Source organism: Kwoniella botswanensis, chromosome 1 (genome assembly GCF_036426115.1).
Source record: "Kwoniella botswanensis chromosome 1, complete sequence".
In the NCBI taxonomy this organism is placed as follows: Eukaryota; Fungi; Basidiomycota; class Tremellomycetes; order Tremellales; family Cryptococcaceae; genus Kwoniella; species Kwoniella botswanensis.
In genome coordinates, this window is record NC_088599.1 from 12,048,572 (window position 1) to 12,073,356 (window position 24,785).

A 24,785-nucleotide genomic window follows, 5' to 3' on the forward strand; every position below is an offset into this window, starting at 1 on the left:
TTTCCTTCGTCCTACGCTGTGCGTATTTTCAGTATACTTGGCATCTTCATGCATGTATATAATCACTTTCTTTCTGTTGACAACCTGTACTGGTTGACCTGTACCATGAATGGAAATAATTTCCCCTTCCTCACGTAGCTGTTTGCATTGAAATTCCACAGTGCAGCTTGAAACTCGAAGAACCTCGTTAAGAATAGGAAAGAAGAGTGAGATCAAGCACGGACCTACAGGAATATTAGTGGGTGAAACGCAATCAAGTCACGCACGGTCCTCGACTAGCAGGTCGGATGAATTGTGAATCAACAGATCGGAGTATTTTTACGATACCTTGAAAATCTGAAACGAGGAACGGGGGAAAGGGAAAGGGGGTGAATCTCGTTGTGGGGTAGTGGTAAGTGACGGTTGATGACTAGAGTTTCGTGTTTACAATTTTGAGTTTCTGGACTTTACGTTTTATCAACAAAAAGACGTGAACCTCAGGCAGAGAAAGACGTGTTTTTAATGAAGAATGATACTCGTAATCATCACGCATGGATCGTCATCACTCGTCACTCGTCACACCTCACGCCAAAGAGCCGAGAACGAGAGGAACGGATTTGGTACCAAGATGAAAAGATGAAACGGGATTGTGATGGTTCCTGAGAATCAATCTTCTTGGTTGTTCCATCGTCAATCGATTAATCGACCAATCGATTAATCTAGACTACCAAAACAAGGTTCTCTCTCAACGATGAACGACCAACCGCTCAACGATGATACAAGCCGCCATCTTGGTCGTTTCGATCGATCTGTTATTTTGTACTTGTTCTTATTGTTAATATAAAACACCTTCTCCTTCTTCGTTTCTCTTCCTCTTCCTCTTCCTCTTCTTCACCACATTCTTCTTTCACCTTCTCATTATCTGACTCAACTCTCCAAGTGAATAAGGGCTTGACGTCCATAGAACTATATACACTCTTTACATTCTCAGTCCAGTCCTTTCCTTTTTCTTTCTCTTCACGACCAAAAACATCTCTCCTTGACAACTACGAACAAGAACGAAATACCCCACTGTACTGTAGCTTTTACAATGTTACGATTCACCTTACTCCCTCTTCTCACCTCTTTGCTTGCTATTCCTCATGGGGTAAATGCTGTACCTCATTGTAGACCCCATCATAACCAGAGTGTATCAACGGTCACTCAATGGTATACAAGACATCACCCTCAAAGTACTACCGTCATATCGTCGACTACCCCAACCACCTCGGCTCAAGCTAGCGTAGATAGTTCACTCGTCATTGAAGATCCCACTTCAAGTGACAGTGCAGAGCCCACTTTCATCCTGGTCACTTCGACTTCAACGAGCTCTACCTCTGAACAACCTGTTTCCACTTCGACTCTCGCTTCGGTTGAACAATCTTCTGTACCCGAATCATCTACTTCCACTGCTGCTACCGAAGTCGCTCCTTCAGTGACCAACCTCGCTGCTCAACCTACCACATCCAGCGTCTCCAACACCACTTCAGGTGGAAGTGGAAGTGGGACTTCCGATCCTGATGCTGATTTATTGGTCAAACTTCATAACGATTTCAGAGCTCAATATGGTATGTTCGTCCCCTCCTCCTTTATTTTGTGCTTCAAAACGGAGCTGATGTCATGCGTTTTGTGGTAGGCGCTGGAACGGTCACTTGGAGCACTACCCTCGCTGATTATGCAAAGTCCCACGCGACAGCTTGTAACATGGAGCATACGTGAGTGAAGGCTACTTACTTGTATTCAATCAAGTAGAATTACTGATCCCTTATATTTTCACAGTAACGGTCCTTACGGAGAGAATCTGTAAGTCTGACTTATCGACCTTGCATATTCGACATAGGAGCTGATGTGAGTTGCCTTCTTCGTAGAGCCGCTGGAGCAGGTGGTGGATATACTATTACAGATGGTTTCAACGCTTGGGCCGATGAAGCTTGTGAGTTCGCTCAACTTGAAAGGTCTCATGATCGGAGCTGACGATATACCATCGATAATAGCTGAATACGATCCAAGCAATCCTCAATACAGTCACTTCACCCAAGTAAGCTCTCTATTTATGATCATCCCCCCTCCAGCCGTATGAAGCTTACCCAATCGTTGTGTCGTAGGTCGTTTGGAAGGCTACTACCGAGATTGGATGCGCCGCTGTAACCTGTTCGGATGGTACGATTTTCAGTGGTGTTGGCTCTGTAAGTTCTTTCTCCTACTGCATGATTCGTCACACTCCAGCTGACTGTTGTGCGACGTTCTCTATATCAAAGGACTCCCTTTACATCATGTGTAAGTTTTCGTTGTACAATTCTTCAAGCGGTTTTAGCTAATTCTGATTCGATTGGTAGGCGAGTACAACCCACCTGGAAACGTCATTGGCCAATTCGCAGAGAACGTCGGGTCCAAGACTTCTTAAATCGAGCTTGACGCTTTCGTGGATACTGTGTACTTTCAGCCTTCGATAGGTTGCATGTACAGTTTCCCATGATATGGAACTTTGATTCTTACAGTATCCCGTTTATTCCCTTCATTCTACTATACCAACCTATGCCCTGACTATATATATAGCTTATCTACAGTATATCTACTTACATACAATACGAAATCTTCATGCAATTATCCCTATCTGTATGAATGATGTTCACACAGCGCTTTAGAGGGCTGCAAACCATTCTTTCTCCCTGAGAATGGGAGAGACGACTGAATATTCTGAAGGCCAAACTAATAAAATAAGTCTTTCGACATTCATCGATATTAAATATACAACTTATATACGACTTGAAGAAAGAGAAATAACTTTATGTTTACTTCTTTGTGAACCTGTTTTCCAACCATTCGGTCTGAGATATTCATATTCACGACATGAGTAACTACTACATTGGAACTCGTCTAAATATACCCAGCAATGTATGGTGTTCAATATTCGAACACTTCACTTCCTTCTCTTCAATCCACTCCGAGCAAATACTTCTTGCAAAACTCTACAGCTGACGTGTTGGATTCTTCGAATGCGATTTTAGTATTCTCATGATCTAATGTAGGTCTAGCTGCGAACCCGTGAACAGTATCTAATTGGGAATGAAAAAAGGGGAATCAACATGCAATGTCGAAAGTGAGATATGGGACAAGTTGTTGTGACATACCTTTATGTACTTTACACTGAAAATTCACACCCTGATCATCCTTCTTCTTCTCAAATGTCTCTCTAAGTTTGTTGATATCCTTCTCACCGAACATCTGATCATGATCTGCCAAATGCCAATAAGTAGGTTTAGTTATGTTGGACCAAGTTTCCTTCTCTGGTGAAGGATGACAGATCACCCCTCCGACTAAGGTGGTATTGACGGGATTGGAAAGGAGGTGTTGGACCATTGCTCCTCCCCTGCAATAACCCACTACCGCTATCGAGGTGTATCCCTCGGAGGTTAGGTCGTTTATTGCCTATGTGACAACCCCAAACGCGAACATCAGCTCAAAGTAAAATATGTATTCGCAGAGTCTTATGTGGATCCGTGGCGGTTCGGTGCATGAGTGAACGGTAGCTTACACTCTGAGCTAGAGGTACTTGTTTCTTGGGGAATAATAACATAGGTAACCATCTCCAGGTCTTCCATAATACTTCGACGATCTGGTAGATTGTCATCGCCCATGATCGACTGGCGTATTGGTCGGGGTATAAAGGAGCGACAGAGTCGAACACTTCCACAGGAGGAGGGTCGACTGATGACATGAGAAAATATCAGCTCAGCTGGTCATTCCTAAGGTACCGATATCGATATCGATACCCACTGATATATTCTGGGACGAACACGTTGATTTTCAGTTGATCGGCAAATGCATCAGCCATGATCTTGGGATTGGGCTATGAATGATTAGTTATACGAATAGGTAAGCTGAATCATACCATTCCATATAGCAATGACCGGAGCTTCTTCATATTTGCTCCTCCTCATGTGATGGTGAAGTAATACAGGGCGCGTCACTCACAAGTGATAATCCAAATGCATCTGTCAACAAAACTAGAGCGAGTTTACCATCTACCACTTTGGCTATACCATTCTCATCTCCCTCGATTTTCGATGGTCTGGTATGATACCTCCCTACTTTCCTTTCACCTTGTATCACGGGTTCCCACGTCCCTCTGGGTGTTCCGGTCAGTCTGCTACCGGTGAGACAGCATGGTGAGAGGGGTATGAAGGTCATCTTTGATTGAGGTCGGCTGAATCAAAGCGGAAGGGATTACACAAAGATTTTCATCTTGCATGAGAATGTTGGGTACATGAGGATCTATTTATACCTAATCTAGGTGTTTGGTCCAGTCAACCTCTGTCAACTACGAGTGCTCACTCGGTGCTACTCCCCTCCCCGCTTCTTCTGTGCCTTGCGGTACGATGCCGATCAGCATAATCAACTGGATGACCTCCACCACCATCCACTCGTAATGATGGTACCTCAATTGCCTTGGTTTAGAGGGATTTTGTAATCACGATTAGGAAATCGATTACAAATTCGAGGTTTGCTCACAAAGTTCGGCTAAGAATCTCATGACGTTGACCCGTTGATAGCAAGTTCGATCGTTGAATCGTTCAAGTTTCTTTCAACCACGGAGTTCTTACAATCACAATTCCTCTTGTTCAGATCGCCTACAATCACATTTTAAATACAACCACAAGACTGTAAAGCAGATTTACGACACCGGCAAGGTCCCCACATCTTCCCGTTAAAGAAACCATCATGCGATCATCGACTGTCCGACCAATCATCTCCTCCCTCTCTCATATACGTCCTAATGCTCAACCTCGGTGTATTCCAACTCTATCGCAACGATCCGACCTCGCCAAGATCCAGACTTACATACATAAACGATCATTCCAGAACATCCTCTCTCCTTCTCCAGACTCAGATGACAAGCCGAACCTAGCTATCAACAAGCTCACCCCTAGGGGATTCATCTTGTCGGATAATCTGGTAATTCCAGGAGGATGTATATTTCATAGTGGACGTGCGGTCCTATGGGATGTAGATCCGCCTTTGACCCATGAAGCAACGCTAGATTCAATGTGGAAGGGATGGGAGAAAGAGAGGTTTAGGGTTTTTGAACTGGTTGTTCCTAGGCCTGGTAAGTTCTCTCAAATCAGGAATGATGAAGTGGAGTTATATAAGACGATGAGGCTGTCTTGTCGTACATTTAGAAAACACACTTGGCTTGGGGAAATTGTTTTTCGAGCAAATTCAATTGTAGAGAAGTGGACGGAGACAATCCCATATGTCCTGATGATCTTGATACGAGTGGAAATCAATCTAATTACTACCTCAATGATATAGAGATACTACTATTCGGTACGGGCAAAACTGCCATCCCAGCACCTAAACCGATAAGAGATTACATATCAAGTTTGGGTATACAGCTGGATGTGATGGATACGGTGAGTGAGGTCTCTATTTATGGTCTACGCCATTTTGAGTTTTCTTTACTACAAGAATCAGTCCCAAGGAGAAGGAAAACACTTTCTGATCTATAATGTGATGCTGTCATTTTAGCGTAATGCAGCTTCGACGTATAATCTCCTAGCTGAAGAAGGAAGGACGGTAGCTGCTGCGCTGTGTCCATTGGAACCTATCGATCCTAGAACGGGTGGGCCAAGGTAGAAACGGTTTCAATGAAAAGGTGTTCGACACTCAGCGACTCTTTTCCATAGATCCATTCATTTAGGTATAAGCACGATGTAGTGTACTAGCAGGGCCCCGTTCTGAGGGACATGTCAATCCGATCCAATTCACCTGATGATTATTGCTTATACATCATGCATGACAACACCATATTGTTCTTCTATTTTGTCATTGCTCGTCGCCTGAAATGACCGGTTCAGTCGTACACTGTGAGAAAGACAGATTAGCATTCGATTATCTGCAGCGTTTCAACCGATGGCTGGTCAGAGTGGGAAGACAGTATAGTCTCTCCCTCGTAGTGCTATGGTGAGACGTTCCTTCTACTTGTGGGATGTTGACACGATAAAAAGGCGACTCACCATGTATCAAAGCGAAACTGCCTATCCAGAATAACAAGAACCCCAATAAATTCTCTTGATTTATACCCGTCAACGCCCAATATCCTTTCCATTCTATGCTCTTTCCTCCACCTGATCCACTACTTTGACTATCTGACGATGAAGTATTCGAATGAGCTTGGGGGATATAACGTCTGACGTCGAAATTGCATTTCAACACCAGTAGGATAAACGAGGTGAATATCGATGAGATGAGGTACAGCAAGAATCCGTTGAGGTTTGTGAAGCCCAAAATACCTGATATGAGACCTGAAAAGCATGCTGAGAGCTAAGTACAATATGAGAATCAGTATGAAATGCGACAATACCTCGTATGACAGGAGAGAGAGAGATTAAACGAGACCAATGAGGAAGGGAACTCACTGTACCTAGGGATGACAATATCCTGGTGTTGTGCATCACCGATGGTGGATGTAAGGGAGAAGCATCTGGTGCGAGGTGTGCTCCTGTTGGTGGTGGTGCGGCTGGGTTCATGATGATAGATGACTTTGAGGTTGCTCGTCTGTTGTACTCGTATTCAGCTCGAATTGTGGATTAATCGATGTATGTACTGTACTGTACGTGATGGATTGTCAGAGTGAGACTACTGGGAGTATGATGTGACGGGATCAAATCTGTTTCATGATGGAATTACGTTATATCGGTTAAGGGGATGCAAAGGTGGGTTGGGTTATATAAGGTAGGAAATGCCGCCCTCAACAACCAAAAGATAACGATCACATAGTAGAAGTACAGTTCTCGGCTATCATCGCTCTCTTTCTCTCTTTCCCCCTTCACCATGCATTCACTGATCCAACGTCTGATGATGATCAACGAATGACACATAATGTCACCCACAAGCTACACATTGACTCCGGGCGAATCATCAAATTCAGCCTCGACCTCATCACCTTATTCACCCAACCCCAATCCCCACAAGGACTCGCACAACCACTCGCATCCAATATCACACCTCCATCAGGCTCAATCGCAATCGCAGAGCACCGACAAATCCCAGAGATCGAGAGATGGATGTCTGACATGTAGGTCTAGGAAGGTCAAATGCAATGAGGAGAGACCAATCTGCGATAAGTGTAGGATCAAATCTAGAGAGGTGAGTCGCAAAACTGCTTTGATCCTTTGTGATGTGACGACAGTCACATTGACTGACTCGTTGAGCAATAGTGTCTGTGGCCATCAGGAGATGAAAGTGAACGGCGACGTAATAAAAAACGTAGATCAACCAATACACCTGATGGTTCTTCTATATCTACGCCTAATAAGAAGCCCTCTCAGCCGAGTAGATTATCTTCAATAGAGCTTAAATCAATCTTACCTTCATCGACACCTTCACATCCTGGTACAATCAGATTACCACCTATCCAACCCTATCCACTGAAACCTGCTCACTTACATTCTCAACCTGTCTATCCTGACAATGATGGACGCTCGCACCAACGCAATCAACATAGTCACAATTCAAAATCTACGATACCTATACGTCGTATAAGAGGGATAGTCCACATCCCACCTAACTTTTTACCTCCCGATGCACTCAAGAACAAGAATGGTACTGGTAATGCGGACGGTACGCTAAATGGGGATCTAGTAGATTGGTTAGTTCCTGATAAAGCTAGAACAGGGCTGATGATGGACCCGTAAGTTGCACTTCTTATTTTCCTGCTTGACATAACGGCAAATCGATTACAAAAAAAATCGTGGGACTGATATTAGACCTGATTGTAATATAGCTCATTCCTCGAACCATATTTTCCAACGGTGTAAGCTGCACTTCTCCCAGCCTTATGAATTTACGAAGATTGTAAGCTGATAACCGAGCATGTTCATATAGAGACGAACGTCTAGTCATACGCCATTACCTCTCGAGAACGGTCCATATCATCATAGCTTTCGAATCCAATCATCGTCCGTGGAACCCCTGGATCACCGTACACGCGCCTCTCGCATTCAAACACCTACCAGGGTACGTACTTCAGTTTTGAATCCAAATTCTCGATCCCTCCAGCTGATATTGTTGATTGTCTACAACATAGGACCAATCCCGCGGCGGACGCTCTGAGGTCAGCAATCCTAGCAGTCGGTGGGGTACATCTCACATACTCTACCAATCCGAATGATCAAGCTGCCGCATGGCGAATAACGAAATCATCCAAAGTGAAAGTGATGAATCTGATTAGGCAGACTCTGGAAGATAAAGATGGGAAACCGAAAGTATTGGAAAAGGAGAATATAGAATTAGTTTTGGCGGCGCTGTTGAGCTGCACGATTGCTAGTGTGAGTGTAAACACCTCATCTCGTGGATGTCTTTCATGAGATTGCCGAATCCGTCTGTGACATCGGACTGGAAGGTCAGATCGCCATAACACACGAGACAATATGGGCTAATCATGATTACTCCACCTCACAGTCCCTCGCAGCGGACGACTCATGGCATCACCTCTTATCATCCGTCTTATCGCTTATCGACCAACTGGGCGGTGCACAAAACATCTTGCAAGACGCTCCAAGAGATAGATTATCACCTTATCGATTCTTTATGGAACAGCTGGCGATCCGGGATGTGTTCGGATGTATGACTACGGAACTCGCACCGAGTATCTTGCAGGATGCATTCACACCGTGGTTCTTCGAGGCTGAGAGCTGGTCGAGGAGCGATTTCGAGTGGGAGAGCGTTGAAAGGATGTTTGGTGGGTGTCAGCTGTACATGTAACGTTAACAGGGAAAGAGATGCTGATGCTTATGCGTACGAGTAGGTATATCAAGGGGAATGGTGGATATGATATCAAGAGTGAGTCAGCTATTGGAGCCTTATTGATGTGTTTCAATGGCTGATCCGTCAAATGAATAGGCTTGTAACTTGATAGCCTCTGTTCGAGCTCTTAATCGACACTTACCGGAACTTGCCTTACCTACCCTCGATCCCTCCCTGGTTGCACTACACAAAGCTTCATCAGAGTTGATGTCAGAGTTGAAGATATGGGACGAAGCTGAAAACTTTACACCATTACATCCGAGAACTCAGTATGGGAATCACTCGTATAAGCATGCGATCAGGATAAGGATGTTGAGGAAGGTGTATAATATTCCCAGCGATGATCAGAGAGTCGTCAGCAGTTCACAGGCTATCATTGAACTTGCTGGAGAGATGTTAGCTTTGTATGGGAAAATCACTTGGTAAGTTGAAGATATCGCTATGTGTAAGAACCAATTGTCGCTGACCTCTGGCATTGTCCTTGTAGGTTGACTTGGCCGATCCTCATTGCCGGTTTTGAGATTCCTCCTTCTCATCCCTCTAGACGAACAGCTTTAGACATGTTGGGTGCATTTGGGTGCGTCTCTTTGACCTCAGCTGAAATCACGACCGTGACTTTAGAGCTTGAGCTGATTCTGATTCTGTTTGTTATTCGTTTTATAGCCCTCACGCATGTTTCGACAATCGAGCAGCGGCAAGGATGTTATCTGATTATTGGATGTGGCACGATATGGATGGTGATCATGCTACTAGTTGGGAAGTCGCCAGGACGTTGAATCAGAGACCTTTCTTAGATTGAGCGTTGAGTGTCGACGGTCGAGATATCAATATCGTCAAGAGAGTCAAGAAGGGTTTTGGGTTAATCTTTGGAAGTAATTTCGTTGTATTGTACATGATGCTTACGATCAAAGTTCATTGAGATATTTTTTTGACTTACGGAAAAGAGAATGTTGTACGCTACTGGTACCTTTGCATATAAGATTATTGTAGTATATTGTACACGCAGATAACTGTATATCATTCTGATATGGATGACATACCACGTTAAGAACTTCAACTGTCAAAGTCAAGTGCATGAATGTGATTGAGTGTACTGTATTATCCTTGAATATCAACATGAAATCTGTATTGTCAATCATGAACGTCATAGGGTTCGACAATTGCTAGGCCTGAGCACCTCAACGCAACGGTGTGGCGAAGAGTTGGTGGTGAGCTGTTCGTCCGCCCACGAACAAATCGGAGGGAACATAGTCTAGCCTTCGAGAGTATCACGGAGCATTGACTTCGGACTTCCGTCATTGCCTTCTCTCATACAGCGCAATAGCTGGCGAGCGGGCCGTTTATGCGGACGGATCATGACGATGTTGTTCCTTCCTTTCATCCATTCGCCACTTCCACCTAAAATGTCTCTATGGTACCGTATGATAGGAAAAATCGTATTCGCTTATCAAGTCTCCATCCGAGGTCATACGACTTTCTCTGGGCAGAAGTCCTTTGATGAGTTTCCCCCCTTTTTCACCGTACCGTAAGCTATCCAAAATACATCATTGGAAGATCTCTCGTCTGACCCCTCCCCTTTTACCTTTATTCTTCAAATATAATCTACTGTAAATAGAAAGTCCGAGTTGATCGTATAATCTCGTAACGAAGAATACCATACGGTCTGCGATGCTTTCCTCCTTTGATTGTACGCAATGAGATATACACAGACAGCAACAAAGAGAGAAAGAGGACGAGACAGATCGGTGGTACAAAGAATTCCATTCCTATTGTCTTTCTATAATGTACCATCCATTCATTGTTTTTCTGTCTTTCTAGTTATCATTTTACCGAAGACTTTTCTGTCAACCCAGCTTCTCTCTCCTCCTCCCCTACTCGGGCTCTCCCTCAACACATAATTCGTTATGATATCTCTCCTCTCTTACGCTTGTGTTTGACACTTTCCTGGGACCTCGCCTCTCAGACCTTGTATATCACTTCCACTCGTTCTCCTTCCGTATCACGCCATCAATCTGTGCGTACTTACAGCTGATCAAGTGACTCATCCTGCTTACATACAAACGAAAAGACAAACAAAAAACCAAAAAAAAGAAAAGAAACGCATTATTATTTCTCTGTAGCTATACTTCTTTGATTCCGAATAACAAAGTCTTCCTGTCTACATCAAAACTGATAAGATAGTCGTGCTCCTCTTCAGACCTTCCCACAAAAGCTTGCGAGACTTGTTCATCTTGAAGATTATCACTGTACTCGTGCCTTTTTTTTTTCCTTTTGCCACTCTGCCTGCACTCTGCCTTGAAGATCAAAATAGACCATTTGACCTGCTACCAGAGGATAAAAGTGAATATCGAGACCGTGTCATACAGTACTCACCAAGTTCCTTGGTCATTCGAGTCATACATCAGTGGAATCAAGCTAGAGAGCAGAAGTCATCATGCCTACAGGTGTACCCAGACGTCCTGACCCCTCACCACGTCGACAGACTACAGGTCAACCGCATTTCCTTGGATCCGGTCAATCCAGTATGTTCCTATCCCCCGTTCAGGAAGCAAGGATCGATAGTTGGAGGAAAGGCGCATCAACCGCTACTCCACCAGGACCCAAAGCGATCAACGTGAAATCTGCTCCTGCGTCTATAACCCAACCTTCAAGTAAAGGCAGTACTCGTACATGTACATGTACATGTACGCAGTGTGGTGGTGGGACAGTGATAGAATGTCCTACATGTGGAGGATCAATTATCAGTGGTTCATGTTCATGTTCCGTTCATTCCCCAAGATCTAAATCCAGTCATAAATCGAAAAGATCAACTGAAAAGGGTGGAGATAAAGTGAATGGACCGAATGCACATATACATGGATATTATTCATCTGGAAGAAGACAAACAAGTGAAAAACATAATACTAGACCTGAACCACCTTTACCTGTCTCACCGAAATCGCCGATAAACTTTGCCGTACTGAAAGCTCCAGATAAGTTGGACTTGACCGAGACAGAAAAGATACGACCACATCAGATAGGAGTGTTACCACCTGTTCAATGGCCTCCTGCACCTGGTCAGGAAATACCGATGAGAGAAATGGCAAAACCAGCTATGGAGCCACCGTTACCTAGGATAGCAGGTGTTAGAGATCCTGTCAGTCAGAATTAGTAAGTCTGTGGAAATTACTCTCCTCGGAAGAGATGCGTGTATATACGCTGAGGGCATAGAAATGTTGGTGTTTTTAGCTATAGGAACATGTTCCCTCCCTATGCGCATGGGCCCGCACCAATGATCCCTTGCATTCATGTGAGTCTGTATTGATCTCAATGACTTTCATGGACCTAGCTGATCTGATGATGGGATACTATCATGCGACATAGCCAATTGGTATGGTCCCTGCTCGACCATGGAATACCTGACACGTCTTCCGAGATGTATGGTCGCGATTATCGAAATTTCTCCGACATTCATCTCGAATCACCGCGATCTGTAATTGGAAAAAGAAACGGATAGAAGGCGGATCGAGCTGGACTTCTTTCATTTGAAGGCGAAGGCGAAGGCGAAGCAAACGAAACTCGAGCGCACACCCTTTGTCTGTCTGGTGTGGTAAGTGGGGGAAGAGCTGGATTAGGTGTTGTAGATTTCCTTGTAGATTTCACTGTAGCATAACGTAGATATTAGCATAACACATAAGTACAGTAGTCTAAAGTCGAAAAGAAAAGTATATAGTAGTTAGTCCCAGCAGGTGTCATCAATACACTGTGACACGTACACTAGTCAGACGTTTTAGCAAAAATGTAAAATATAATCAGCTCCGCATTGCATCCAGACCTTTTTTGTCTCGATTCATGCACGGGGACAAGGGCACGAGTAGCTCATTAGCTGTGTGTCAGGCAGCTGAAAAGTCACATGCACAGACTATCATGAGTCGCTTAGTCGCATTGTTTGGCGTTGAGAGGTTAAAACCCCCTTTCCAAATCACACGGACATCAAATCCAAATTCCGACTTGGTCGATCAACGAGATAACAAGGGCGCATACACAAGCACACACTCCGATCAAATATACACATCCACACAACGATAGATCCCAGCTGACTCTCGTTGATTCACCTCTCCTCGAGCTACATGCTTGAGCGATTGAACGATCCGATGCGCTCGGAAACGTGTATGCAGCATGTCATTTGATACTACGATATACCCCTATTAGTGCACAGTTCAGTTCGGTTCCTTTGTTCTGAGCCTTGGTGTTCAATTTCCCGTTGCCCGACAACAAGCCACACAGCATCTGGAGTGAATCAAAGATTTAACAACCTAATCCCAATCAGCCCCTATCCCTGTCTGAACAAGATCAAAATCCCTTTTAGTTCAGTTGAATCAACCTTTGTCCCACTTGACGCACCGGTAGATCACCGATTACTTCAACCAGTACGGTTGATCGTTTGGAGGAATCTTCATATATATACTTTACGATTCTTTGTTCCATTTATCTTCCTGCGCTTATTTATCATCTTATATAAACATTACTCTCATAAGATCTGCTGTTCTTAACCACTGAAATCGCTCGTTCGTTAAGTACTGGAATATTAGTCACCGTGAAATCAGAGTGTTTATTGATATTGTCAAAGGTGAGTTAGTTGTCCCCTTTAACAATCTCGAGTTAGATATTCTGAAGTATTCGTCTTGCTGTTCATCTTATATCCTTTCTTTGCTATTTATCTACCTAACTCTGCTTGCGAAGTACCTCTTACTTCATGCGGATTACTCTATCTTCATCTTGAACCTCCACCGGCTGTCCTTCGTCGATAGACAATTGATTCCACTCGTGTCGACGGAGTATATAACGTCAGATTCCCCACCAATATTCAGGAATCATAGGAACGTCAGCGGCTTGTATGGGCTCGAGGTACTTTAAACAACCCTGAATCCCATAACCCGAGAAGACCTCTTTAGCAATTCCTTGTGTTAGCGCAAGCTTTTACCCATAAGCTTACGCAATCTCTAAAATGGATAACCCCGCTGACGTTTTCGATTTTCTGGACCTGCCTACTTTATTTCTCTCCGGTTTCGCCGATTCCCATCCTTGGTGACCTCCTATCCGATAACGAATCCTACCCAACCTACGAACGTCATATAACAATCGACCCTTGGCCCTCGATTATTCAAACCATACAATTCCATATCTGAATCGAACTTTTTCTGTTTTCTACCTTTTGCTCAAACACGCAATTGTCTATACCTACACCTCTCATTCTTCTTTCTTTCCTTCTTTTTTGATTGCTTTACCTGTGAATAACCGGATCTGTGTAGCATACATACCAAGATGAGTAACGAAACCAAGACTCACCCTAGTGCTAAGGCACCCCAAAAGACTGTTGTGAGTACCCGGTTCATTGAAGGGATCAGCCCGGAAAGCTATCAAGCCACGTTGATCGCTTATGGTTTTTTCGGATCGTAGCTTAACTTGGGCAACTTGCCTCCTAAGCTCAAGCCTTCTGATATGAAGCAGAGTGCGAGTGTGAGTGTGCTGTATCCCTAGTGCAGATTGGACAGCTTGATTCATGAGTATTTGTCAAATAGCAATACCCCCGAACTCCTTCTCGTGTCAACCCTAGTAAGTTTGGGCTCATGAACAATGGTCATGTTCATGAGTGATTACTGACTCGTGCTCATCTACAGATCAACCTCCCTGGCCTGCGTGTAAGTCGAAAAGCCCTGTAAGGATGTTGAAGTTGGATGCTGATATGGCTTAGACCGAGGATACCATGAATACTCTTTCGCTCACGTACGTACTACATCTTTCTCTTCTCTTCTTCTCATGCTTATGGGAATAGGCCGGCTAACCTTATCTATGATCGTATAGGCTACTATGGGTGTTCGACTCCCTACCATCTTGGGTAAAGCCATTGATGACGTATGGAAGACCCTCAACCAAGAGTACGATGAGGAGAGGATTGTCGATTTGGTCAATTGTATTCACCGATTAGAAGATTTGATGGGTGACTTGCAAGGAAACAGTAAACTTAGACCTATCATTGATGATGGTGCTGGTGATGTTGCTCTCTGGAATAAGGTGAGTTTACAACCACACGACATATATGGGTTATCGTGTATATCAGAAACTGATGCCGTATGAATTTACGTGATAGGAAATTGCCAAATTCTTCAGAGGAAAAGACTTCATGAATGCCCCATGGCTCTTTGCTGAAGCTTACAAGTACCGAAGATTGAGAGAATGTTTCTCCCTTTCCAAGTACTGGGTTGACTACGGTGAGCAGTCATATAACCCATCTCTCTTTACCCACGGACAAAGAATGTTGGCTGATCTTTGTGAATACAGATGTCTTCTTCAGGCAAAAGTGTGACACCTTCTCTCGATCCAACCAAGCGGTCTTTGAGCTTTCTCAAAGATTTGCTGAACCTCACAAACATGAAGGAAACATCTCTGCTGAAGCTCGACTAGAGAAGAACAAGCTCTTGTTCCTCGAATTGACTCAAGGTAAGTCCATCCCCCCACATCTTTATCCGGAGCCCTTAGACTGACAGTGTTCTGCTTGCTATTTCAATAAAAGTCTGTTTATGGGGTAACTCAACCGACTTGTCATTACTTATCGATATGACCGAAGAAGACATCAAGAAACTCCAATCGACCGGTGGAGACCACTTGGCCGCTACCGAGAAAAACATCTTAGGAAACGACTTGCATAAATTGGCAGACTACGTCATGACCATCAAGAACGGTCGAATCGACTTTGTTCTCGATAACGCCGGTTTCGAACTGTACTGTGATTTGGTCTATGCCGATTGGTTGATCCAATCTGGAACTTGCTCTCAAGTCATCTTCCACGGAAAGAAGATCCCTTGGTTCGTCTCTGATGTGACTAAGAAGGATTGGGATTGGTGAGTCCACCATGCCTACGACCAATCACATTAATTTTGATTTTCCTGGAGAAAAGCAAGAGCTGTAAGCTGATGGAAATATGGATACGATAGGATCCTTAACTCTTGTGTCTACGGACAACTCTTCCAAGATGCTTCTGACGCCGAAGTCGAATCGCTCAGAACCTTGGGTCACAGGTGGAAGCAATACGAGAAAGAGGGTAAATGGAAATACGAGGGTGAGTCTGCCACAATTTGCAGTAAATAGACTTTAATTGACTCCCTAACGAACATCATATCGTAGCCCACCCCTTCTGGTGTACCGGATACACATTCTGGGATCTCCACTCCGAAGCCCCTGATCTCTTCCAACACCTCTCTGAATCTGATCTCGTCATCTTCAAGGGTGATTTGAACCACCGTGAGTCCTCCACACATCCAGTAGCCTTAGGATAAATGCTGACGACTGTTTTATAGGAAAACTCACTTACGATTGTCACGCTCCTCTGGACACACCATTCAACCAAGCTATCGGACCTCTAGCTTCCGAAGCCGGTGCTCCACCTGTTGCGTCGTTGAGAACGATCAAATCAGATGTGGTTGTCGGTATTCCATCAGGTGTCGGTGAGAAGCTCGACGACGAAGAACCCGGATGGAAGATTTCCGGTAAATATGCTGTCGTATTGCTCTCTCAAGGTAGAAAGGGTGAGACTCCCGTTTACAACAATTAAGGGGATGTTCCCTCATGTATTGGACGAACGAATATGGAATGAAAGAATAATACAGAAGAGCAGGAGTTCGCCAACGCTGGAATTGTGTCTAATGGTTGGAAAGAAGTGAAATCGATTTAGAAGATTACCGTCTGATGATTCTCTTGTGTATCTATGCATTCTCGTTTTCTCCCCATCCGCCGGCAGGCCATTATACTCAGGTGAATAGCTGCCCATGAGAAATCTGTCTTCTTACCTACTCGTACAGTGAGGACCATGAGGCGGAAGTCGCCGGCTAGGTTGCTGGCTGTTGTGAGAATTGATTCCGTCGCGAGCACAAAGTACGGTAGTTGACTCCTGTTGACGATATGAAGCGCTCTTGATCTCTACTTATATCCATCGTTGATCATCTGATTCGGTCCCATCTCTCGCCACAACCAGCGGCTCCCTGATCACAATGGCTACTTCAACAGACCCGCTGGATCTCCTCCGGCAATCCATCATCTCCTCCCTTCCACCGACACTCCTCACATCCTCTTCATCCGGCGCATCAACTCTAGCAGAAGCTTCTTTCCTTTCCTTCCCCCCTGTCCCTCCTCTTACAGACTCGCCTACGAATATCGCCAAAGATACTTCCACGAGGTATACGTCCAAGGCAGGATCGAAAGATGAGTTCTACAATATAGGTCAATTGTGGTTGGCGTGGAACGAGAGGGAGAGCGGCGTGAGGGATTATTTGATGAAAGGTCAGGCTGGAGGTGTGGGTTATGTGACTATTACTGATAGGAGGGGTGTGGTCGAGTACTTGACTGGGGAGAGTGAAGGTGTGGGAAGGGTTTTAGGTAAAGAGGAGAAAGTCGAAGCTGGTACGTCTGATCTCGCATCATACTGGGTATAATCATCGACAGTCGGGTGGTACTGATGCTGCTCGACTACAATGCAGGTCAAGCACCGTCAGCAGCATCAGCTACTGCAGAAGCTCTTCCATCAGCATTACAATCCTCCGAAGCTGGACCTTCGAAACCTGCTGCTCCCGTGAAGAGGAAATATGAGGTGGATGTAGCCGATAGGGAGTTTTGCAAGAAGGTAAGCCATGATTTGCCTAACAGTAAGAGTACAAGCATGTTGATTCTCAAGTGTGGGAATAGCTTCGAGCGGAGGAGGTAGAACTCCGAGACAGAAATACAGTACTTCGTTCTTCGGGCGGTGGGAAAGTCAACGTAAGTACGACTTTGTATTCAACATACTCCATCATGCGGATGATAATAACTGATGATGGTTGCTTACCCGCATAGAACTTCGAAAGTTTCCTGAAGACAGTCATGGTAGAGAAAATACGAGCGTTAAGGCAATCGTTCGATAAAGGTGCCGGTAAAGCTGCGGTACCAGCTCAATCGCAGATAGGTATGTGGATGTTGTTTATCCCATATATCTAAATCACCAAATATTAACTTGTAATACATAGGAGTACCCACAGGCCCAAAGAAGGCAAGATCGACACATCCGATCATCATCATATCTTCATCCCCTACATCGTTGCTTACCATGTGGAATGTGAAGAAGTTCCTGGAGCAAGGAATGTGAGTGAAATCATCTTAACCTGTTTCCTTCCCAGGCCGTTTATGGGTCACACAGCTGATCGATAACGGCTTGAATAGATTTGAGCCATCTGAGATAGCTAGGCAGAACGAAGTTGCTCAAGGGAACTATAAAGCGGAAGATGTCGTACCTATACTCAGGAAAAGAAGTGGACCACATGGTGAGTCGCATCCCTCCCAAATGGTCTCTGTCAGGGAACAGTACTAACTCGTTTGTATAGGTGACGTGACTAGTAAATACTTCGTCGTGGATGGTGTGGAGGCGTTGCAGAAGTTCGGTCAAGATGCTTGGTATGCTTTGTAGTCCATTTTCAAGTCAGTTAGAAGCTTACGAAGGTCGCCTTTTCCAGGGATCGAGTGATCTGTGTGGTGACGACTGGTCAAGCATGGCAATTCAAACCTTATAAATGGCAAGATCCTAGGATACTCTTCAGAAATGGTCAGTTCACCTTGTCCGACGATTTGTACAACAAGCTGATATTATTTCCCTGATCAGTGAAAGGAGTATATTTCCAATGGCATAATGAACCGGTCAACCCTACTGTGAAAGACTGGAACGTGACGGAGATGAGAGTGAGTAGCTATCTCTCGATGGTGCCTGTGTGGGGTAGCTGACAGATAAGCAATGTTCGTAGATCGATAGGAACAAGAGACATACTGATAGGCAGGTGGTAGCTGATCTATGGAGGATATTGGATGGGGCTCGAAGGAGGTAGGCATACCGACGGGATATCTGATGCAGTCACGATACCGCAACTTACGTGGGAGATGCATTTAAGCATCAGTATGGTGACATGCACAAGTAAACATATCATCGTAATGACTGTCTATTGACAGATAAGGAAGGATGGCGATGTTCAACATCACTTTGCTGACGCAAAGGATACAGCACAAATAGTAGGATCAGTGGCGACTCAATCTCGAGGTCTTGACTTCTTCTAACCAATCTTACATGTCATGTACATTTTCTCTAACGCGATGGACGTGCCCAGTTCCATTAATAGCATAACTGCAAACTTGTCAGAGGTCTGGTACGTTTCTCGTCCTTTCATCACATGCTCCTTGTCATGACCCCTGGACGACGTCCTTTGATATATGATATCATGTTCATTCCAAGATTGTGCACCCCTTACTGATCGACGATATACTTAAGATAGAGTAAATTACAAAAATCATCTTTCAGGGAAAAGAAAAGCAAAAACAAACAACAAAAAGTAAAATCAACAAAAGATCAAGACGAGATCAAGAAATAAAGTAGTTGCTCATTGGATTTCACCTCGAAGATAGGACATAGAGAGCATACTTACATTCTCCTACTTGAGTCGTTAACTGACTAACGCCATTATCGACTGATCCTCTTCAGATCAGCTCCACTTCGAACTGTTAATCTAAAACCTCGTGTTCTCCAACTCACCAAAACAATTTCGTTAGTCGACTTGAACACACGGTCGTCGCTCCACTTCCCCATTGTCAGAGAACCATTACCTCAAGGCTCTGTGAATGACCACGATGGATCTCTTATCTTCTTCCGTCGATATTGCCTTCCTCCTGCTCGCCCTCTTAGTAGTCTACCGCCAACCTCTCACCATCCCTCACCCCACTGCCCCAGAGGACGTGACCGTCCCTCCACCTCATTCACCTCGTTCTCCACATCCTTCACCGGGGTATCTGGCCGTCCCAGCTATAACAGTCTCGCACCCTTGTAACAGGCTGAACGGTAAATTACCTTTACCTTCTGCTGGAGGAGCTGGAGCCAAAGGAGGTAGTAGACATAAAAAGAAAACTGTTAGCTTCTCATCATCTTCAATGGACGATTTAAAAGCTTCCTACAATGAAACCAATAGTAATAATAGTACTTCAAGTTTGAAAAAGTTTAGACCACCTACACCTTTTTTCAAGTTACATAAATCACCAAATCTTCAGATGAGTCCGATATCACCGGGTGGGAAATCGACTACACCCCAAAGTCCTTCTATCAAGATTGAAGATACAGATGCTCAACAAGAGACGGAGAAAGAAAAGGAAAGAGAGAGAGAAAGGGAATTAGGATTGAATAGGGAATTGGAAGGGGTAGAATTGGATCATGGTATTTTGAGGGAGGATACAATGGGGATCAAGAAGAAATGGTTGGTAGCGTAGCGTGCGACTAGGATCATATATCACGCGGTATAAAGAGAATAAAAGATGGAGTGAAAAATAATACTTAATCAAATCGATGGAGTCTTAACTCATATAGGTAAACTACATACTAACTACGTAACTCAAAAAAGATCGATTATGTGATCTGACAAGTACGAGTACTGGAACCATTTTTACTGTATCACTTGATGATACAGATCACTCTCGCTGATAACTTCAGTATGGCATTTACATATACATGAGCCATCATACACACATGATCACATACTGGACTAAACGACAACAAGTGATGGATATATTATACTTTATCATAATTCCACATATTATCGTAATTGCAGCTCATCTTTCTACTCTCTTCTTTTTGCCGTTTCTACTCCATCTTACAATCCGGATCAATCTTCCACACAAATACCGTCCCAGGTTCACCGACGCCTACGATCCATTTCGCTCCTCTAGGTGAGATCGCCACATTACATACGTTTGTCGAACTATTGTATATCCTGTATCCCTTCTTTGCATGTTTCTGTCGTATTGGCTGAAATTCGGTCGGTATGAGACGCCATGGTTCTGCTGGCGTACTGTCACTGTCAACACGTCGGTCTGTAACGACATCTTGAACCTCATCCATTGTCAGATCGATGATATCATTTTGATGGTTCATACTGGAATCCGAACAGGAGTCCACTATTGAATCTACTTCATCATCTTCATCATCTTCATCGATATCCGAACCTGAGGCCGTGGAACCCTCTCGCTCTCTCCTGGATTTGGGCCTCAGTTCATCGATAGGTTCAGGTACATCTTCAGGGGGAGCTAAGAGCGGATTCAACACGGCAATTTCAGGTATTTTCGAGCTATGCGTGACCAAACCAATTAACGGATCTCCGTATACCAAGTTGTCTTCTTCCTCCTGCTCGTCTTGCGGTTGAGAGACGAATGGTCGATGGAAGGACATTTTCATAGCCCAACAGTCGGATCCGATATCATACTTCGATATCAGCATGAAAGATCCTACATAGACACACATCCTGTCAACAGATTGTCACATATACTCCTACTAAACGGTCTTGGAGTGACTTACCAGAATCCATATAATCTTGACTTATTGGATCCAAACTTCTAGGTAAAGGGTCGTTCTCGGTGAAATATCTAGAGAATCCTAGCCATTGCCAAATCTTGAATTCTTTCCTGGAACGAGTAATCAAGATATATTCGTTTAACCTTTCTCTAGACATGTCAGCTAATCGCATCATTCATTTCTTCATAGAGTTATGAGACTCACCACTCAACATTATCTACGAATTCTTCGTGTAATCTAGTAGTACTGAATATCGGCTGGTAGATGATTTTCGCTCTGTACCCTCTGGGTGTGGGGAGAGGACTAAGAGTAGGTTTGGGAAATTCTGGTAAAGACCAAATTTTGACGTGCCGGTCTAGACCTACGGTGGCTATGGCATTTCTGGTAGGATGGAAATTCTAATGTCATGTTAGCTGAGATCGTGACAGTCATGATGTCATGGTAAGGCATTCAAGTGCAGAGGTGATGATGACCTAAAGAATCACTCACCGCAGCTGCCACGTAACCTCTATGACCCCCCTTGAAATCACCTGCGAGTATAGCGAACAGACAATTCCCTTCGTCCGCGTCACCCATAGGAAAGTTCATACTTGGCGATTCACCCTCGGAAAGATCGGTTAGATCTGAGCCGAGGATATTCCATATCCTGGTGGTTTTGTCATATGAGGTGGAAGCTAGGATGTGAGGATGTAATGGATGGAAGGTGAGACTCGTTATATCCTATGCAATAATAACGAGATGGATATTAGCTTTTGCGTACTTCTCTTTGTCCAGACAAGGCAATTCGTCCCATCGTTGATGGTACGGAATCTAACACAGTCGAGAGCATGGGGTTCAACTCACACCACCGTGACCTCTCAATATTCTCACACACCGCCGTGATATGGCATTTATAATATAGATCAAACCTTTTTGACCGGCAGTTGCTATTAATGGATAACATGTGAATGGATGATATGTCCATGCGACAGCGTACGGGTAATCCTGCGAGAATGATACGATAATAAGTCTGACTGTATATACCATATATGACCGATTCCAGTTCACTCACATCTATCTCCAGTTCCCAAATTACTTTCCAGGGGTTATCATCCTCGCATCTGGCCAATACGACCTGACGGGGTAGCATAAGCAATTTCATTCACAATCATGCATCACACTTGAAGGCAGGACACGTCGGCTCACCTTGCCTTTAGCACACAGTGCGATTGTTCCATCAAAATCATCCCAGCTATCCCATCCCACACTTTTTGGCAATTTCCAGGGGTTCAGTGGTCCGACAAACGGCCAGAATTTACAATCCTCATATCTGAAAGGTGTCTCGCTGGGAGTTTGCTACGTCATAATCAACCGTTAACTTGTCGATGTGATTCATGACATAGTCCAGTTGTGCAGCTTACCATCACCATGGCTTCGCACACATACGGATGCCCGCTTTTACCTCTACCCTTGTCTGGCCTCCTCTTGTACCATCTTGGGGGAGGTTCAGATGGTTGACGAGACGGAGTTTCCGATTCTGAACGGGCAGTTGGCGACTGCGGAGCTGTTACTTCAGATGCGGGCGTTGGGTACCCTCTAGTCAGGTCTATCACGGCGTTCATATTGCGCCTGTCGTACGTTCCATGTTGATAGCGATGTGTAAAGCCACTTCATGTATGGGGTCAGTGGTGCGACTGAAAGATGAACAAAAGACAGGCTCGGTCATGTTTATTGATCTTTCCAAATCAGTCAGCCTGACATCTGGTGGATAGCTTGGTTATCAGGGTAACTTACTGCCCTTATAGGTCATCGCCGACGCTTTGACCTGTTTCGCACGTGGGATAACCCGAATGGATCGGGTTAAACAGATAACCGTGCTATGCTACTCTGCTCGTAAGTACACAGATCATCCACATCGTCAGTTGCAATATCGACAGCGACAGCAACAATGATAGCGTCAACATAACACGATTAGAAAGGATTCTCACATTCGTCATCAAACACGCTCATAGCCGCTTCTTTGATCAACTGCAGCAAGACCACATTGAGTCGCCTTTGGAGATCGAGTCGAATTGAAAGAATATACAACAAGCACGGTCCGACCTTATCGCAACGACCTTCTTCCCCTTCTTCCATTCATCGTCGATTCTTGTCTTCTTCACACTCATTCTGGAAGTTATTCTATCGACCATACGAATATATAAACATCATCTAGCTCAGTCATTAACACCTTCAACATTTACCACCCATCCCAACCAGACCCATCATGTCATTTCCCATCTCACCAAAAGTCCAAATATCCTCTCACCCTTTAGTACTCTCCAAGCTCACTCAACTCAGACTACATGACCTACCTGCAAAAGACTTCAGAGAGGGTGTAAGGGCCATCGGGTGAGTGAAATTATAAAGCCTTGTTTTGTATCCTTTTCTTGATTAGCTTACGACATTGTGTTCGCTTAATCAGATCAATGCTTATCTACGAGGCTTCTCGTCACTTACCTCTTGCGGACGTACCTAATGTGTGTATTTCTTCTTGCATCGATCATCCTCGTGCTTGATCTCTCTAATCAGGAGTATCTGCACACATGACTGACTGACTGAATTGATTGTTTGATACAGCTTCAGTCACCCGTTGCACCCTTCACCGGTCAAACCATCCCTTTGCGTGTGGGTCTATCACCCATTCTAAGAGCAGGTCTGGGATTAGAGGATGGTAAGTAATATAATGCACACCCGCCAATGTTCGCTACATGCTGTCATATGTGGAAATAGATGTACTGAGAAACGTATCACCTGCTTGACTAGCCGCTCTTGAGATGTTTCCGGAAGCTACGGTCCTGCATCTCGGTCTATTCAGAGATAAAGTCTCTCTTCAGGCTATCGAGTAAGTCGTGCTGCGACCCAGATATCAATTGAAACCTCATCGAAACCTTTCAACAATACATACATAAGAGGCTAAAGACAAATGATCACAGGTATTACTCAAAACTACCAAGTCAAGTTACAGCCGATATCGTATTCCTACTTGATCGTGAGTCGCTTCATCTAGGTTATTCCTGTCCCATCAACCGTACTTAGCTGATGTGACTGTCATTGCGCTACAGCTTTAATTGCTACCGGTGGAACCGCTTTAGCTGCCATTCACATGTTAGTTGAATGGGGTCTAGCCCCTTCACAAATCAAGATCATCTCCGTGTTAGGTTCGAAACAAGGTGTTCAACATGTAGCAGAGGAATTCCCAGATGTCGAGGTGAGCAATCATCCAAACTACCTATCCTCTAGCTTCTGGCAGAATGAAGAGGTATTTAACAACGCCGATACTGATCTTGTCTATTGACTATGAATAACGTAGATCTACATCGGTGCTGTGGATGACATTTTGACTGAGAAAGGATATATCTCACCAGGTTTGGGAGACGCTGTGAGTGATCTCATCTTCGAATATATCATATGCCCCAATCTATGCTCGATCCCTCATCATTTCCCATCGATACCTCCTCGATAATGAAATGCTGATAAATGCATTGTTTTATGATCACAGGGTGATCGGCTATACAGCACACTCCAGTGATCCCTCGAATCTCATGAAATATAT

At 44.3% G+C, this 24,785-nt stretch overlaps 11 protein-coding genes across 11 annotated transcripts; 8 read left to right on the top strand and 3 right to left on the bottom strand.

Moving 5' to 3' along the window:
- Positions 1-1,069: 1,069 nt before the first annotated feature.
- Positions 1,070-2,422, top strand: L199_004547 (uncharacterized protein; the record flags this gene model as incomplete). Its single annotated transcript, XM_064890273.1, has 8 exons — positions 1,070-1,586; positions 1,655-1,733; positions 1,798-1,821; positions 1,887-1,951; positions 2,013-2,056; positions 2,124-2,204; positions 2,277-2,295; positions 2,355-2,422. 8 exons carry the CDS (start codon positions 1,070-1,072, stop codon positions 2,420-2,422), a joined length of 897 nt encoding a protein of 298 aa, XP_064746345.1.
- A 530-nt stretch (positions 2,423-2,952) lies between these two features.
- Positions 2,953-4,209, bottom strand: L199_004548 (uncharacterized protein; the record flags this gene model as incomplete). Its single annotated transcript, XM_064890274.1, has 5 exons — positions 2,953-3,074; positions 3,150-3,447; positions 3,554-3,726; positions 3,796-3,868; positions 3,994-4,209. 5 exons carry the CDS (start codon positions 4,207-4,209, stop codon positions 2,953-2,955), a joined length of 882 nt encoding a protein of 293 aa, XP_064746346.1.
- Positions 4,210-4,740: 531 nt separating this feature from the next.
- Positions 4,741-5,655, top strand: L199_004549 (uncharacterized protein; the record flags this gene model as incomplete). The annotated part of the gene is made up of 3 exons (XM_064890275.1): positions 4,741-5,125; positions 5,332-5,432; positions 5,548-5,655. 3 exons carry the CDS (start codon positions 4,741-4,743, stop codon positions 5,653-5,655), a joined length of 594 nt encoding a protein of 197 aa, XP_064746347.1.
- A 217-nt stretch (positions 5,656-5,872) lies between these two features.
- On the bottom strand, positions 5,873-6,548 carry L199_004550 (uncharacterized protein; the record flags this gene model as incomplete). Its single annotated transcript, XM_064890276.1, has 3 exons — positions 5,873-5,883; positions 6,036-6,342; positions 6,438-6,548. The coding sequence occupies 3 exons, from the start codon at positions 6,546-6,548 to the stop codon at positions 5,873-5,875; spliced, it is 429 nt and encodes a 142-aa protein (XP_064746348.1).
- Positions 6,549-6,900: 352 nt separating this feature from the next.
- On the top strand, positions 6,901-9,625 carry L199_004551 (uncharacterized protein; the record flags this gene model as incomplete). The annotated part of the gene is made up of 11 exons (XM_064890277.1): positions 6,901-7,167; positions 7,239-7,413; positions 7,567-7,711; positions 7,805-7,834; positions 7,906-8,037; positions 8,108-8,348; positions 8,482-8,761; positions 8,828-8,862; positions 8,923-9,248; positions 9,314-9,403; positions 9,490-9,625. 11 exons carry the CDS (start codon positions 6,901-6,903, stop codon positions 9,623-9,625), a joined length of 1,857 nt encoding a protein of 618 aa, XP_064746349.1.
- A 1,635-nt stretch (positions 9,626-11,260) lies between these two features.
- Positions 11,261-12,228, top strand: L199_004552 (uncharacterized protein; the record flags this gene model as incomplete). The annotated part of the gene is made up of 3 exons (XM_064890278.1): positions 11,261-11,976; positions 12,055-12,115; positions 12,190-12,228. 3 exons carry the CDS (start codon positions 11,261-11,263, stop codon positions 12,226-12,228), a joined length of 816 nt encoding a protein of 271 aa, XP_064746350.1.
- Positions 12,229-14,130: 1,902 nt separating this feature from the next.
- L199_004553 (uncharacterized protein) lies at positions 14,131-16,417 on the top strand (the record flags this gene model as incomplete). Its single annotated transcript, XM_064890279.1, has 12 exons — positions 14,131-14,184; positions 14,266-14,325; positions 14,388-14,421; positions 14,487-14,507; positions 14,561-14,592; positions 14,671-14,880; positions 14,957-15,077; positions 15,148-15,306; positions 15,380-15,707; positions 15,801-15,925; positions 15,991-16,107; positions 16,164-16,417. The coding sequence occupies 12 exons, from the start codon at positions 14,131-14,133 to the stop codon at positions 16,415-16,417; spliced, it is 1,515 nt and encodes a 504-aa protein (XP_064746351.1).
- Positions 16,418-16,853: 436 nt separating this feature from the next.
- Positions 16,854-18,710, top strand: L199_004554 (uncharacterized protein; the record flags this gene model as incomplete). The annotated part of the gene is made up of 10 exons (XM_064890280.1): positions 16,854-17,262; positions 17,340-17,482; positions 17,545-17,616; positions 17,692-17,800; positions 17,862-17,976; positions 18,055-18,155; positions 18,216-18,285; positions 18,345-18,433; positions 18,491-18,567; positions 18,630-18,710. 10 exons carry the CDS (start codon positions 16,854-16,856, stop codon positions 18,708-18,710), a joined length of 1,266 nt encoding a protein of 421 aa, XP_064746352.1.
- Positions 18,711-19,503: 793 nt separating this feature from the next.
- Positions 19,504-20,133, top strand: L199_004555 (uncharacterized protein; the record flags this gene model as incomplete). The annotated part of the gene is made up of 1 exon (XM_064890281.1): positions 19,504-20,133. One exon carries the CDS (start codon positions 19,504-19,506, stop codon positions 20,131-20,133), a length of 630 nt encoding a protein of 209 aa, XP_064746353.1.
- Positions 20,134-20,503: 370 nt separating this feature from the next.
- L199_004556 (uncharacterized protein) lies at positions 20,504-22,812 on the bottom strand (the record flags this gene model as incomplete). Its single annotated transcript, XM_064890282.1, has 8 exons — positions 20,504-21,144; positions 21,215-21,354; positions 21,416-21,609; positions 21,701-21,931; positions 22,055-22,195; positions 22,263-22,325; positions 22,397-22,546; positions 22,612-22,812. The coding sequence occupies 8 exons, from the start codon at positions 22,810-22,812 to the stop codon at positions 20,504-20,506; spliced, it is 1,761 nt and encodes a 586-aa protein (XP_064746354.1).
- Positions 22,813-23,456: 644 nt separating this feature from the next.
- L199_004557 (uracil phosphoribosyltransferase) lies at positions 23,457-24,761 on the top strand (the record flags this gene model as incomplete). Its single annotated transcript, XM_064890283.1, has 8 exons — positions 23,457-23,581; positions 23,655-23,709; positions 23,810-23,903; positions 23,996-24,074; positions 24,166-24,221; positions 24,295-24,440; positions 24,543-24,611; positions 24,732-24,761. The coding sequence occupies 8 exons, from the start codon at positions 23,457-23,459 to the stop codon at positions 24,759-24,761; spliced, it is 654 nt and encodes a 217-aa protein (XP_064746355.1).
- Positions 24,762-24,785: the final 24 nt, after the last annotated feature.